Source organism: Vicugna pacos, chromosome 7 (genome assembly GCF_048564905.1).
Source record: "Vicugna pacos chromosome 7, VicPac4, whole genome shotgun sequence".
Lineage (NCBI taxonomy): Eukaryota > Metazoa > Chordata > Mammalia > Artiodactyla > Camelidae > Vicugna > Vicugna pacos.
Genome location: NC_132993.1, coordinates 5668835 through 5681082, shown reverse-complemented (window position 1 = coordinate 5681082; position 12248 = coordinate 5668835). Strand labels below are relative to the sequence as shown.

The window sequence follows — 12248 nt, the reverse complement described above, 5'->3', positions numbered from 1 at the left end:
AGTCACAGTCCTTGCCCTCAAGGGGCTCATTAAGCCTTCATGGCAACTCATTTTGATACACAGCCTGGAACAATCTATACGGTCAACTCTTAAATTGTTTCCAGCCCCAGCTGTCTAGGCAAGGCTTTCTTATTGGCCTTTTCATTTCATCACTAGGATACAGTGACCTCGGCAGGGCAGTGATACAGGAGAGGGACCTCGGAACAGTGGGACTAGTCCATCAGTTCATGTTGCAAGTGGACAGCAGATCCCAGGCCTCATCTTAGCCTAAATATCTTCCACGGTCACAATCACAGGCTTCTCCAAGGGAGGCCTGGCATTGTCAACTTCAATTTTAATGCCCTTCCATTTGAAAATAATAAAACCAGGTCAGGGAAAATTTAGAAAGAGGCCTGCTATGAAATCATAGACGAGGTCAGACTGAGCCTTGTGGCTTACAGTTCAAAATGTTCCGGAGCGTGCCGAGATTAAAGGTTTGTAGAGGGGAACAGAAAACAACCATGAGTAAATAAATCATGATCGTAAAAGACTTATTTATATCCTGTCCACAGCCAGGTAAGTGCAGGTCTGTGGCGAGGACCCAGGGCCAAGCTTCCAACACGCCAGATGGGCCGAGTGGAGCTGCAGGTCCAGGTATGGCCCACATCATCCTCGTGTGTTCCTTTGTTAGGAACAGCCTGGGAGCTAAGACAGATAACTTAGGTACTTAGAAAAGGCTCGTCCTTTGGCAGGCACCAGGAGCCTTGGGTCAGCCAGCAAGGCAGCAGCCTCCGTGGAAGGGTGTGGTTCCCTGCTGCCCGGCCCCGGGGATCTGCCCGGGAGAGGTGGCTGACCCGGGGAGACAGTGAGACCAGCAGGGACTCGGCGGAGAACACCTGGCAGGAGTGGGGGGGCGAATGCTTTCCTTTTTCTGGTTAAAGTAGTTTGCGTTTGGTAAAGTAATAGCCTTGTTCTTTGGAAGAGAAGGAGTGTTGGGACTGAAAATAGTACGTTCTCACAAATCACTGCTCTTACTAGATCCCAGCAGAGAAAAGAGGGAAATGAATGGTTCCCCACAGGTTGTCCTTAGGCTTAAAAAGAGAATAGTGTTTCCTGGGTTAATCAGATCTGGAGGCGGAGGTGCCCTAGACCAGCGTTGTCCAGAACATTCAGTGATGATGACATGTGCTATATCTGTGCGGTCCAATACCATGGCCACCAGCCACGTGTGGCTATGGCACCCTTAACTGTGGCTAGTGAGGCTAAGGACCTGAATTTTTAATTTTCTTCGATTCCAATTAATTTAAATTTAAAGAGCCACATGTGACTGTTGGACAGTATAGCCCTAGGAATAATGCTCCTGTTGAGAGGAAGCAGAAATATTGTCTCTCATCCTCTCCCCTCACCCAAATCCAGAAAGAGCTTTTGTTGTTGTTGTTGGGAATAGTGGATAGAGTCAGTTGTGGGGCTAAATTCTGGCTTTGCCATGTAAGCTGTGGGACCTTGGGCAGGTGAGCTATATAAAGCATGTCGTATAGTACCTGGCGCACACAGCAAGTGCTCAATAAATGATAGCTATTGCTGTTATTTTAATAAACTCTATGTGTGGCTACTTGCACAGCATTTGTAAAAATGGAAGTTGTATGATGGAAAGAGAAGAAAAGGGTTTTCCCCAAACAGAGCTCAGTTGCCTTAAGAAATTAACTAGTGTCCAGCACACTGCCAGATTAGGGGCTGAATTGATGTCCTAGGTCACATCTTGGGTTTTAATTTCAAGGAAAAGAACTTTGGAGCAGGTGAGATTTTGTGCCTAGAGCCCATCTCCATCTGGGTCTCTGCACTGCCTCCCAGCCCTCAAAGCTGTGGCTGAGGCTGTAGCTTACATGCAACCCCTCATTCCTGACATGAGGTCAGCACACAGGCTCTAGGGTGTAATTTGCAAATGTGCATTCATTCATTTAGCAGACTTTGAGGGCCTGTTATATGCGGAGCACTTGGGATACAGAGATACTGAAAACAGTCCCTATACTTTGAAACTCACAACCTGATGGGAAAACAAAGGTGAGCTAAATTCTGATTTGAATTCGGCATAGTTGCCTTGGAGAGGAAGATTAGGGATCACTGTCCAATCTGGGGTGATGGGAGGGGGCGGCAAGTTTGCCCAGCTGAGTGCAGAAGCCCCAGGGATGCGGCTGGAGGAGGGGGAGGATAACCAGGCTGGTCTCTGCGAGGCAGCACATGGGTCCACGGGAGCCCATGGGGATCGTTTGTCCAGCTGGTGTGCCCAGGGTTGGGGAGGGAATACAGGGCGCTGGACAGGACTAGGCTGAGCTAGACATGCCTCTACCGAGAAGGGGACCACGGGCCAGCTGTTCTCCAGGAGCCCCGGCTGTGAGCAGCCCACGCCTTTGTTAGGGTCCACAGTCCAGATGTCACATGAGCCTTGTGGAATGGTGGGGATCGCCAGGCCAGTCCTTGGCCCTGCCTGTACTAAGAAGCATGGTCATGTTTGCAGAATGTTTCCGTACTGTCTTTCTATTGTGCTCACCAAAGCATGTGCAAACAGCAGGGGGAGCTGCGTGCAGGGGTGTACGTGTATGAAACCAGAGAAACGAAATGACTCAGCAGAAATCAGGCAGAGGCAGAGCAGAGGACCGACGCCTCCCGGAGCCCTTGGCATTCCGCCTGAGGTTTAGGTGATATTGTCTGCCTCCCGCCCCCTCTCCCCAGCTGTGCTCCTTTCCTTTCTATCTTGGCACAGCTTCCCTAGAAAATGCTGCCGAAAATATGGATGATATCCTCAGGTATATTACTGATTTTGCTTTTGAAAAATCTGGTCACTTATGAAGTGTCCTCATTTCTCCTGCAGCCTGCAGGAGAGATGAAAGCTGGTCTCTCTGGCAGGTGACAACTTTTGCAACAGGGGCTGGAGAGCCAGGAGGTGTGGCTGTTCTATGAACAAAGCTCCAGGGGCCTGGGCGGAGTGTGGGTGTGGATTATCAATGGTTAGGGGGCTCTTTTGTCAATACGGTGGGAACTGGACACTTGGCCCTGGGGTCAGCATCTATCCTGGTGGAGTCATTTCTTTGGGCTTCCCAGAATCCCCCAATTACCTCTATTTGAAATACCAATCTCCTTGGGCTGTCTCTCTCATGAAACTCTGCATACCTCGGTGAGGTGCTACAGGAGAAGCATGGATGGGGTTAGGGGTGGGGGTGGGTCCTCAAGAGGCTGAGTGTGACCCAGGGTGGACCTGCTGGGATGAGCTGGTCCATGGAGTGAGCTGTGAAAGCTAGTAGACTTGACCTTCAGGTCTGGTATCAGGAGTAAGGGATTGGTTTTACTCCTAAGCGAATCCCATAGATTCTTCATTTCCTAGGCTCTGAAAAGCACCCTGGGCACCTGCAGGGTTGCAGGGGTCACCTCATGAGGCTGGGAGGCTTCTGTCTCCCAGAGCCCCTCATCAAGGGTAGCATCACCCTCGCAGCTACATCCATTGTCTGCCCTAAGAAGCCCAGTCTGGACCTTTTGGAAATCCAGCTGCTTCACCCACCTGGCAGCTGCAGAGGGGCCATGAAGGAAAAGGCTAGCTGATGTTCCTCTGGTACTTTTAATTAAAAAAAATCACTTTCCCTCTCAGCCTGTTTCTTTATCTATAATATGTAAATTGGGAGGCACTTTCTCACTCTGGATGAGATTATTACTTCTGATCCCAGTCTGCACACCCTGTTTCCCAGTAAAGGTACCAGAGTGATGACGGGGACAGTGAGCTGGGCCCTGGGCCTACTTTCCACCTGGGCTCGGCCACTTAGAGCTGTGGGTCTTGGGGGGATGCCGCTCTGTGTTTCAATTTTATTTACTTTCCCATCTATAAAATAGGATAATAACACCTGTGTAACTTAGAAGCACATGGTTATTGGAAGGCTCCCACGAGATAATATGGGAAGGGGCTTTGTAATAAGAGAAGTAATGTACAAGGAAGGAGTATTACTAAATGACATTTGGAAACTGGAATTCAGCCCAGCCAGGTCCTCACCAGCTGCTCCCCCTTAGTGTTATAAGTGGCTCTTTCATAGGACATCTTTGGCTTGACTGTAATGTGCTCACTTCTGAGGAGGAGGGTATAGTTTTCTCTTCTATTTCCCTAGTCATCCTAATGGCATAACCCAGGCTTCGCCAAAGCCCGCCTCGCGGTATGGCGAAGCCATCGGCTTGGGTAGTTCTGATTCTGCTCCTTTGACTGCCGTCTCCCATGGATGAAACCCCTGCTCAGAAAGGCCCCGCAGGGGGCGTTCCTGCATTCACCCCTTTTTCTTTTGCAAAGAAAGGCTTTGTATCTCCAGCGCCCCCAGACCCTGTTTTCTAGGCGCCGGGGATCAGTCTGTGGCTTGACTAGAGTAGTCCTACCGTAGGATGAGGGAGGTGAGGATGAGGCTCTAACTGCTGAATCGGGGCCTCAGGGAATCCTGAAACGAGACTGGCTGGGGCAGGGGGCCCTGGTGGAGTCGGGGTGACCCGCCGGGCGGGGCGTTCGGCCCCCCGCTGGGCCCCCGCCGGGCCCCCGCCTGGTTCCCTCTCTTGCCCTTGCAAGCTCAGTGCTCGCAGCCCTCCTCGTTCCGCCAGCCAGGTTGCTGGCGAGTTAGACCTCCCAGCCTCACGGGGCTGCTGTGAGGCTGCGGCGACGTTGGCGACTGCGGCGCTGCGGCGGCACGGAGGGCTGGGGAGGCGGCGCCAAGTGAGTCCCGGGCCGGGCCGGGGCTGGGGCGGCGGGAGATTACCGTATTTATCGAGGCCAGTGCCGGACCCTTGGGGGCGGGTCACTGCGGGCGCGCTACCGTATTTGCCTGGAGCCGCGCAGGCCCTTTCCGGGAGTGGGGAGCATCAAGACTTAGTTACGTATTTATCCAGGGTTGCATGGTTCCCCCGGGGCGCTGCGGGAGTGGGAGGGTGGGTTGCATTAATTGCCTACAGGAGCCGGGGCTTGCACTGGAATGAAGTGGGTTGCTGCAGCTGGGTGGGAGGCCTACATATTTTCATGAGGGTGGGGCTGCGACGCAGAGTTTACCATATTTCTCCGGGGTCGCTCCGGTCCCAGGAGTTGGCAAGGTTGTGCTCGGAGGTCGGCTGGGTGGGGGTCAGCTCTTTTGATTAAAGCCGCTGTTTGACTAGAACAGCGGTGCGGGGAGACTGGCCGTCTTTTCGGGGTTGGGGAGAAGGGGCTCGGGAGGCGCTGCGGAGAGTTACCGTATTTGCGTTGGGCAGAGCAGACTCTAGAGGAAAGAGCCACTGCTGGAGGCCGGAGGAACAGGGGCGCAGCCTGAGCTGTGAGTGTGGGATGGGATAGAGGAAGTTGGGGGAGAGAAGGGGGCCATGGCTTGGACCCTCTCGGCGGGCGGGGCTTTGGTCAGGGGTGTAGCTAGGGGAGTGGGGGAAGCCGCCCAGAGACAAGGCCAGGCTGAGATTGGCCAAGGGGACTGTGATGATCTGTCTTTGCAGATGTCTGTGCAGCTGCCTGGGGAAGGACTTGTGGGTGGGGTCTATTGCAAGTAGTACTTGTCCCCTTTCCCAGGGTGAGTGGTGTTCTGTCCTGGCCTGAGGGTAGGGGGAGGTGGGGGAGGGGTATCTCTGGGACCCCACTCTGCAGATAGGTCCACTGAGGTTGTGATAAGCAGTGAGATCTGGAAGTGTGGAGAAGGCCTGCATGGATGTCCAGGGGAACCGCCAGCAAGCTTCCCTGATGAAGGTGGGGAATGCAGGGGAGTGGCCAGCTCAGCCCGGAGGAGCAGGCCTCACTGCTCTGGAGGAGAGGAGCCTGGGTTTTTTGGAGTCATGAACAGTGCCTTACAGGAGCAGTGGCCCTTGGGGTATTGATGGCTCTGTGGTGGTGGCCAGGATGGTGGTGGTGGTCAGGATGGTGGTGGTGGTCGTGTGTGTGTATGTGTGTGTGTGTTTTGAGGGGAGCTTAGCTGAGCAGTTAGTCTATTTAGAAGAGCTTTTGACAGTGAGTCAGGAAAACTTAGGGCCTTGTCCTGGTTCACCTTGCTGTGCGACCTTGGGCAAGTAAGTTGACCTCACTGAGTCTCAGTTGCCCCATCTATAAAGTGGGGTTCAATAAGCCTGCCCCTTCCTCAGGGCCATTGTGAGGACAGTGGGAATCAATTTAAGAGGAACACAGAGCCCTGGGGAAGAGGATCTTGGGGAGAATTAGCGTGAATGGGATGGAACTGAACTTGGTGGGGTGTTGTTGAGCTCTGAGTGTTCCTCAGCCTTGGGCCGGGCTCTGCTGTGGGGATGCCAAGAGGAATCAAGCTGAGACCAGCCCCCTGGGAGCTCACACTCTGGTTCAGTGACTTGCAAACCTTTTACAGGCATGCCTCATTTTTATAAACAAAGAGCGGCTGCCTTTAATGTTTAACTGAGGTTACTTTCAAGTTTACAGGGCTTTTGTTTTGTTTCTTCTTTTAAGCTTTGCAAAAATATCTTTAAACCACTGTTGACCCCACCCTTCCCTCCATACTGAAGAGGCACTCCCCCCTCCCCACCTTGAGAATCTGGCTGGAGAGATAAGACTTATCCAGGTTCAGGATAACAAGGAGCCCCTGAATGTTACCCATCGGCATTTCTTCATTGCCTTGGGTGGCAGGCACAGTGTTTGATGTGGGGCATAAAAGAGGCAGCTTTGTCCTTAAGGCGCTCACAGGGCAGGGAGACAGAGGTGGCATGACTGCCCAGCATGCTGTGTGATGAGTGAGGGTCAAAGGGTTGGGCCACATGGCTCAGGAGGGGCTGGAGGGGTCACTTGAGAAAGGCCTCAAGGAGGGGTAGGATGTGATTAAGGGGTAGAGGAGAAAGAAGGGCATTCCAGGAGGGGAACCTGGCTTGAATAGGACCGTGAGTGGCCGATGCTGGAAGTTGTGGGAGGCCAGTGGAATGTCCTTCCTGAGGCTGTGGGCTAGCTGACCCTCAGGTGCCCCCTGACTCCTCTCTCTGCTTCTGCCTTCCCAGGGGCTGGTGATTGCAGCCAGAAGTGCCCATGACCGAGCTGGCGTCCTCCGGGGGCGGGTCCCCTGCTGGGGACGGGGAGGAGGGTCTGGGGGACGATCGAGGCCTGGTCATCCACCACCCCGCGGAGGAGCAGCCGCACCGCTGCCCGCTGTGCGGCCAGACCTTCTCGCAGCAGCCCAGCCTGGTGCGGCACCAGAAGGCGCACGCCGGGGCGGGCCGCGCGGCCGCCTTCGTGTGTCCCGAGTGCGGCAAGGCCTTCAGCGTCAAGCACAACCTCGAGGTGCACCAGCGCACCCACACGGGCGAGCGGCCCTTCCCCTGCCCCGAGTGCGGCCGCTGCTTCAGCCTCAAGCAGAACCTGCTCACGCACCAGCGCATCCACAGCGGCGAGAAGCCGCACCAGTGCGCTCAGTGCGGCCGCTGCTTCCGGGAGCCGCGCTTCCTGCTCAACCACCAGCGCACCCACGCGCGCATGCCCGCGCCGCACCCGCGCCGCCCCGGCGTCTTCGGGGAGCGCAGGCCCTACTTCTGCTCCCGCTGCGGCAAGAGCTTCGCGCGCGAGGGCTCGCTCAAGACCCACCAGCGCAGCCACGGCCACGGGCCCGAGGGCCAGGCGGCCCATTTAGGCCGCGTGCTCTGATGCGCGCAAGGCCCGCCACTGGCTGTTTCCTGCCGCAGAGCCTCATCCGTGACCCTTGGAGATGGCGCTGGGCTGCGGCCCCCTCTCTGGATGGGATGTCGGGAAACGAGGAGGGCTGGCCTGGGGTATCGAAGGAGTGGACCGCTACCTGGCTTGGGCCGCCTCTTTCTGCTCCTCCCCCAGGACCCTCCGGCTGGGTGCACACAGCTGCTTTGGGCCCCTGCGTTGGTTTTCCTCTTAAAGCCCACCCAGCTTAGAGCAGGTGAGACCTAGGGCAGGCCAGAGTCCCTCTCAGGCTTGTTTGGGGTCAGGTGGGGACAGGTGAGGGAGGTGGGGCATACTGGGCTCATATGTCTAGACTAGCTTCTTACTAGATCCTCATTCCCAGAATGTCAGTTGAAAGCGACCTGGAGAGGGTACTCTCCACAATCCCCAGGCCCACCCCCAGCCCCCAGGGTCTCCTGGCGCCAGTACTTACTATTTGGTACCCTTGAGAAGTCCTTTCACTTCATGACTCAGTTTGCTTATCTGTAAGTTGGGGCAAATGATGAGGGAATCCTCCCTGGGACATTGTGAGGATTGTAACTGCTGTTACCAGGTGAGAGAGTGACGTCATTTACTGAGTGCTCCTGTGTGCTGGGCTGTGTGCTGGGTGGGGCTCTCTGGAGGAGCACAGACACAGGCCCTGCCTGTCCCCTGAAGTACCACACAGGATATTGTAGGGGACTGACTGCGAAGCACTCTGGGAGGCAGGGAGGTGACTGGCATCACCCAAGGCAGTCTGATGGTTTGAACTGGGTCCTGGTAGAGCAAGGGTGTGAAAGGTTCCCGAGAGGGATGTCCGAACATGGAGGCCCATATTTGCTGTACAGAGGACTTTGTGGCAGCGAGAGGACACCGAGATGTGTAATGGGAGGAATGCAGTGGTCTCAAGGGCAACTGGGAGCATGGTGAGGGGAGATGCAAATGGGACTGGCAGGAGACTTGAGGGTCCTGGGGTCATCTGGGCAAGAGAAGGTGATCCCCCCCCCCCCCCCAGCAAGAGGTTTGGCCAAGGTCGTGCAGTGAGAAAGGGGAGAGCCAGGACCTGTCCCCCAGGGCCTCAGATAACTAATTTGATACTTGGAGGCATGGGCTACTCAGCCATTTGGCAGATGAGGAAACTGAGGCTTACCCAAGCTGGCCCTAAACCACAGTTAGACCTAGCAGTACAGCAGTACAAGCCTGGGCCTCATTTGGGTTTCTAGACCCTTCATCTCTACTGTACTGCTCTTAAGAGAGGTTCTTACAGGGGGAAAAATGAAACTTTGAGGATGCAGGAATGTGACCAGGACCATACAGTAAGAGCCTGAGCAAATGCATTGCTGGGGGCTGTACATGTCCAAAGGGGACATGGCATCCTCAGTGGTGAGTTGGGATGAAGGAAGCTGGGGCCTCAGAGAGGACTGGCTCTCACAGAGCCTTAGCTCCACACCCTGAGAGCCATGAGGCTTCTCAGGGATTAGCTACCCTCTGCCTGCCACCCCAGGTGGCTGTTGCAATGTGAACTAGTACTTAGTGGTGGAGATTAAGAGATTAAATAGGGACCTGGGACATCTGGAGCCAGTCACCAAATGTCCTGAACCCACGTTGTCTCATTGGTAAATGGGATTAGTAATCCTTGAGTGCTTGGTAGGAGCTGAGAGGACTGGCTCAATGGCCTGGACAGGTGCAGAGTGGCCCATGACTGCTCCCTCCTGGCTCCAGGGGGTGGCTGAGGGGTGGGTGGGCAGGGCCATGTCCTGCTTCAGACCTGACCTTGGTCTCTGTCTCTGTGAACAGATGTGGAGTGGGCAGGACCTCTGGGCAGTGTGCAAGACACATCTGGCACAGAGACTAGGAATGGGGCCCTGGGCCTGCACCCCAGCATGAGGACGCATCCCCTAAGAAGACGTACCTCAGGAGGTGATGGCAGAGGGACCGATGGAGCCTGGAGTTGGAGGCAGGTTCTGTGCTCTGATGGAAAAACTCCCCGAACCTGTTGGGAGTCACGGTGGGAGAAGAGCTTGTCCTGGCTGCCTGGCCCTGAACCTCCACTCTCATGGGGCAGCAGGGACGGTGTCTGGGTGGGAGCCCACTTCTCTGCTCCCTCCTGGCCCACCAGAGACAGGAAGGCAGTGGCCTAAGAGAACACAGAAAGCGGTTGCACACCTGGCTCCAGAAGCCAGACCTTCCCCCAGGTGTGAACCAGACCTGTGAAGGCATCACTTTGCTGTCAGAACCATGGTTCTCAACACTTTGGGGGTCCTGAAGCCCTTTGAAAAGATGACAAAGGTTATGAACCTTCTCCCCAGGAGGACACACATACTCCCGTAGACGCCAGAAGCAGGTCCAGGAGCTCCTGGACTCCAGGCTGAGATCCTCGGCCCTGGGACCGACCCAGCACCCTTTCCTTACCTAACCCAGAGCCCCAGGTCTGGGCCTCTGTACAAGTAGCATTTCTTTCCCCTCCTTCCTCACACCCATCTTCCTTCCCTTGTTCAGGAATAAAGAATTCTGAGGAGGGGCTTCTTTTAGTCACTTTCTTCTGGACTTAACAAACAGTGCCTCAGTTCTCTGGAGTTCCCTTCCCTTCCCCAGATGTGGCTGGAGGCTCCGTGGGCCAGGCTGGTCTTCTCTGCTTTGAGGCTGCTTACTCTGGCTACCTGGCTGCTGGCTCATCACGACGTGCACAGGCCTGGGAGGGGGGAGTAGAGTGTCCCTGCTGGAGCCCGAGAGGCTGGCGGACGAGTTCTGTGTGTTCTGGAGTCCACAGCACATCAAGAGGAGGGCAGATGCCAGGCCAGCAGCAGGGCGAGGGCTCCTCTGGACTTCACACCTGAGCAGGTTGGCCTGGAGCTCACCGGCCTCCCTAGAGTGGACCACCCATCAGAAGAGGTGTGACCGACCGGGGCTGGGCTAGGTTTTTGATGACACTAAGACTTCATGAGGTGGGTTATGGGTAGTGAAATCCTTGCGGGTGGGGAGAGGCCTTTAATGAAATGTAGGTCGAATCCCATCCAAGTGAGGGCTGGGGGCGTGGAGGAAATGTGTCGGGGGTCCTGGCGCTGAGCTGGGTTTTGGTCAGGGATGCTGGGATGCCGCCATCGGTTCCTGCCCGGGGGTCTTGCTTGTCCTGGCTCTGCTGTAGTTTGTAGGGGGTTCTTAGTTAACAGCTGGCTCTGGGGGAGGTCAGGAGGAGGAGGCCCTGCACTCCTGGAGCTTCCCTTGCCTGGATCCTTGGCCCATCTGTGGGGACCCTCACAGGTGGCCCTTTTCTGCTGATTGTCAGCTCCCTCCCTGTCACTGTGCCATCCTCCATCGGGCCTCTGCCTCCCCTGGGGTTGCTCTGAAATGTCCCATTCTCCCACCTTGCTAAGCCCTCTTCTCCGCCAGGACTATCTTCCTGAACCACCTGGCCCACCTTCCTCCTTGCTCTGAGCAGTACTTGTGTTAACACATTGTCTCACCCCTAAGTGTGCAGTCTTTGATTCCAGTTTCCCATGTGTGTGTGAAATCTCCAACTAGACTGTGAACTCCCTGAAGGCAAGGGATGTGTCATTTCCTCTCGAACCCCTTCAGGGTCTAGCACAGGGCTGGGCTCATAGCACTCAGGAAATAGATGTCACTGGCTGATGGGTCAAGTGCTGGAGGCTGTGGGCTGGGAAGTGATGGGAGGTGTGAGCGGGGAAAGGGTCTGTAAGTTTGCTAGTGAGTGCATTTTATTGGGCTGTGGCCTGGCTCTCCTGGGCAATAATGGCCACAGGGGCCGCAGGTCCTTTACTTGGGGTAGTGGGACAGGAGAGACCCCCCACGGCTCCATGGGAGTGTGTGTGACAGACATCCAGGCTGGATATCTCCATACGTCACTGACACCTGCTGGAGCTGACTGAGGGGAATACATGTTCTCTCGACGTAGGCTGGTGTGAGGAGTGATCCTTTGGGAGTGAGCTGGGAGCAGAGAGGGGGCCTCCAGCTCTGCCTCCATCATTTCTTAAGGAGTTCTGGTCAAGGCACCGTAACTTAAAAGTCCCAGCAATGAAGTAGCTTAGGCTCCGCCATCTGGGTGATGACTGCTACTTGGATTTGGATATTGGATTGGAGGCCCCTTGGAGTAGCCCCAACTGCTTGCTCAGCCCAGGGTGAGGTGGACCTGCTGAGAACCTTCGTGGTGATGCCCGCAGTCCCCGGGAGCTGAGTGTCGGAGTCTGACTGGTGATGCTCTGATGCCGGCCCACCCCGACGCACAGGCCCCGGCTGGTCCCGCATCGCTCCTGTCTCTGGTCTTCTCTGTGACACAAGGAAAATGTCGTGCTCCTCCTACCTCGTGGGCCGTGAGAATCACAGAAGCACGTGTATAAGCCGCGTGCACTCAGCACAGCCCAGAGGCAGGGTTGTCGCCATCACTGTCCCGTGGCATCTCCTGCCAGACGGGAACCTGCAGCAGACACTTTTTTCATGGAGTCTTCTGGTGCAGAAGGTGCTGGAGAGGGAAGTGATGCCAGGCCAGTCACCAGGCTGCTGAGACTGGGATGAGCGTTTTACCTCCTATTCCTGGTGAGGGGCTGGGCCTGGTCATGGCCAAGGCTCACTCCAGAACCTTCCT

General features: G+C 55.6%; 1 protein-coding gene across 4 annotated transcripts; it reads left to right on the top strand.

Moving 5' to 3' along the window:
* Nucleotides 1-2646: 2646 nt before the first annotated feature.
* On the top strand, nucleotides 2647-10204 carry LOC116278974 (uncharacterized). Of its 4 annotated transcripts, none has more exons than XM_072964261.1 (3): nucleotides 2647-2783; nucleotides 6985-7886; nucleotides 9446-10204. In XM_072964261.1, exon 2 carries the CDS (start codon nucleotides 7013-7015, stop codon nucleotides 7622-7624), a length of 612 nt encoding a protein of 203 aa, XP_072820362.1. In that variant the 5' UTR covers nucleotides 2647-2783; nucleotides 6985-7012; the 3' UTR covers nucleotides 7625-7886; nucleotides 9446-10204. The 4 variants fall into 4 exon arrangements, with proteins under 4 accessions (XP_072820362.1, XP_072820360.1, XP_072820361.1 ...); XM_072964259.1 differs by lacking the exon at nucleotides 2647-2783 and adding an exon at nucleotides 4475-4714; XM_072964260.1 differs by lacking the exon at nucleotides 2647-2783 and adding an exon at nucleotides 4734-4870.
* Nucleotides 10205-12248: the final 2044 nt, after the last annotated feature.

Coding starts and splice junctions, on each gene's coding strand:
- LOC116278974 (XM_072964261.1), top strand. CDS start 7,013: ATGACCGAGCTGGCGTCCTCCGGGGGCGGGTCCCCTGCTGGGGACGGG.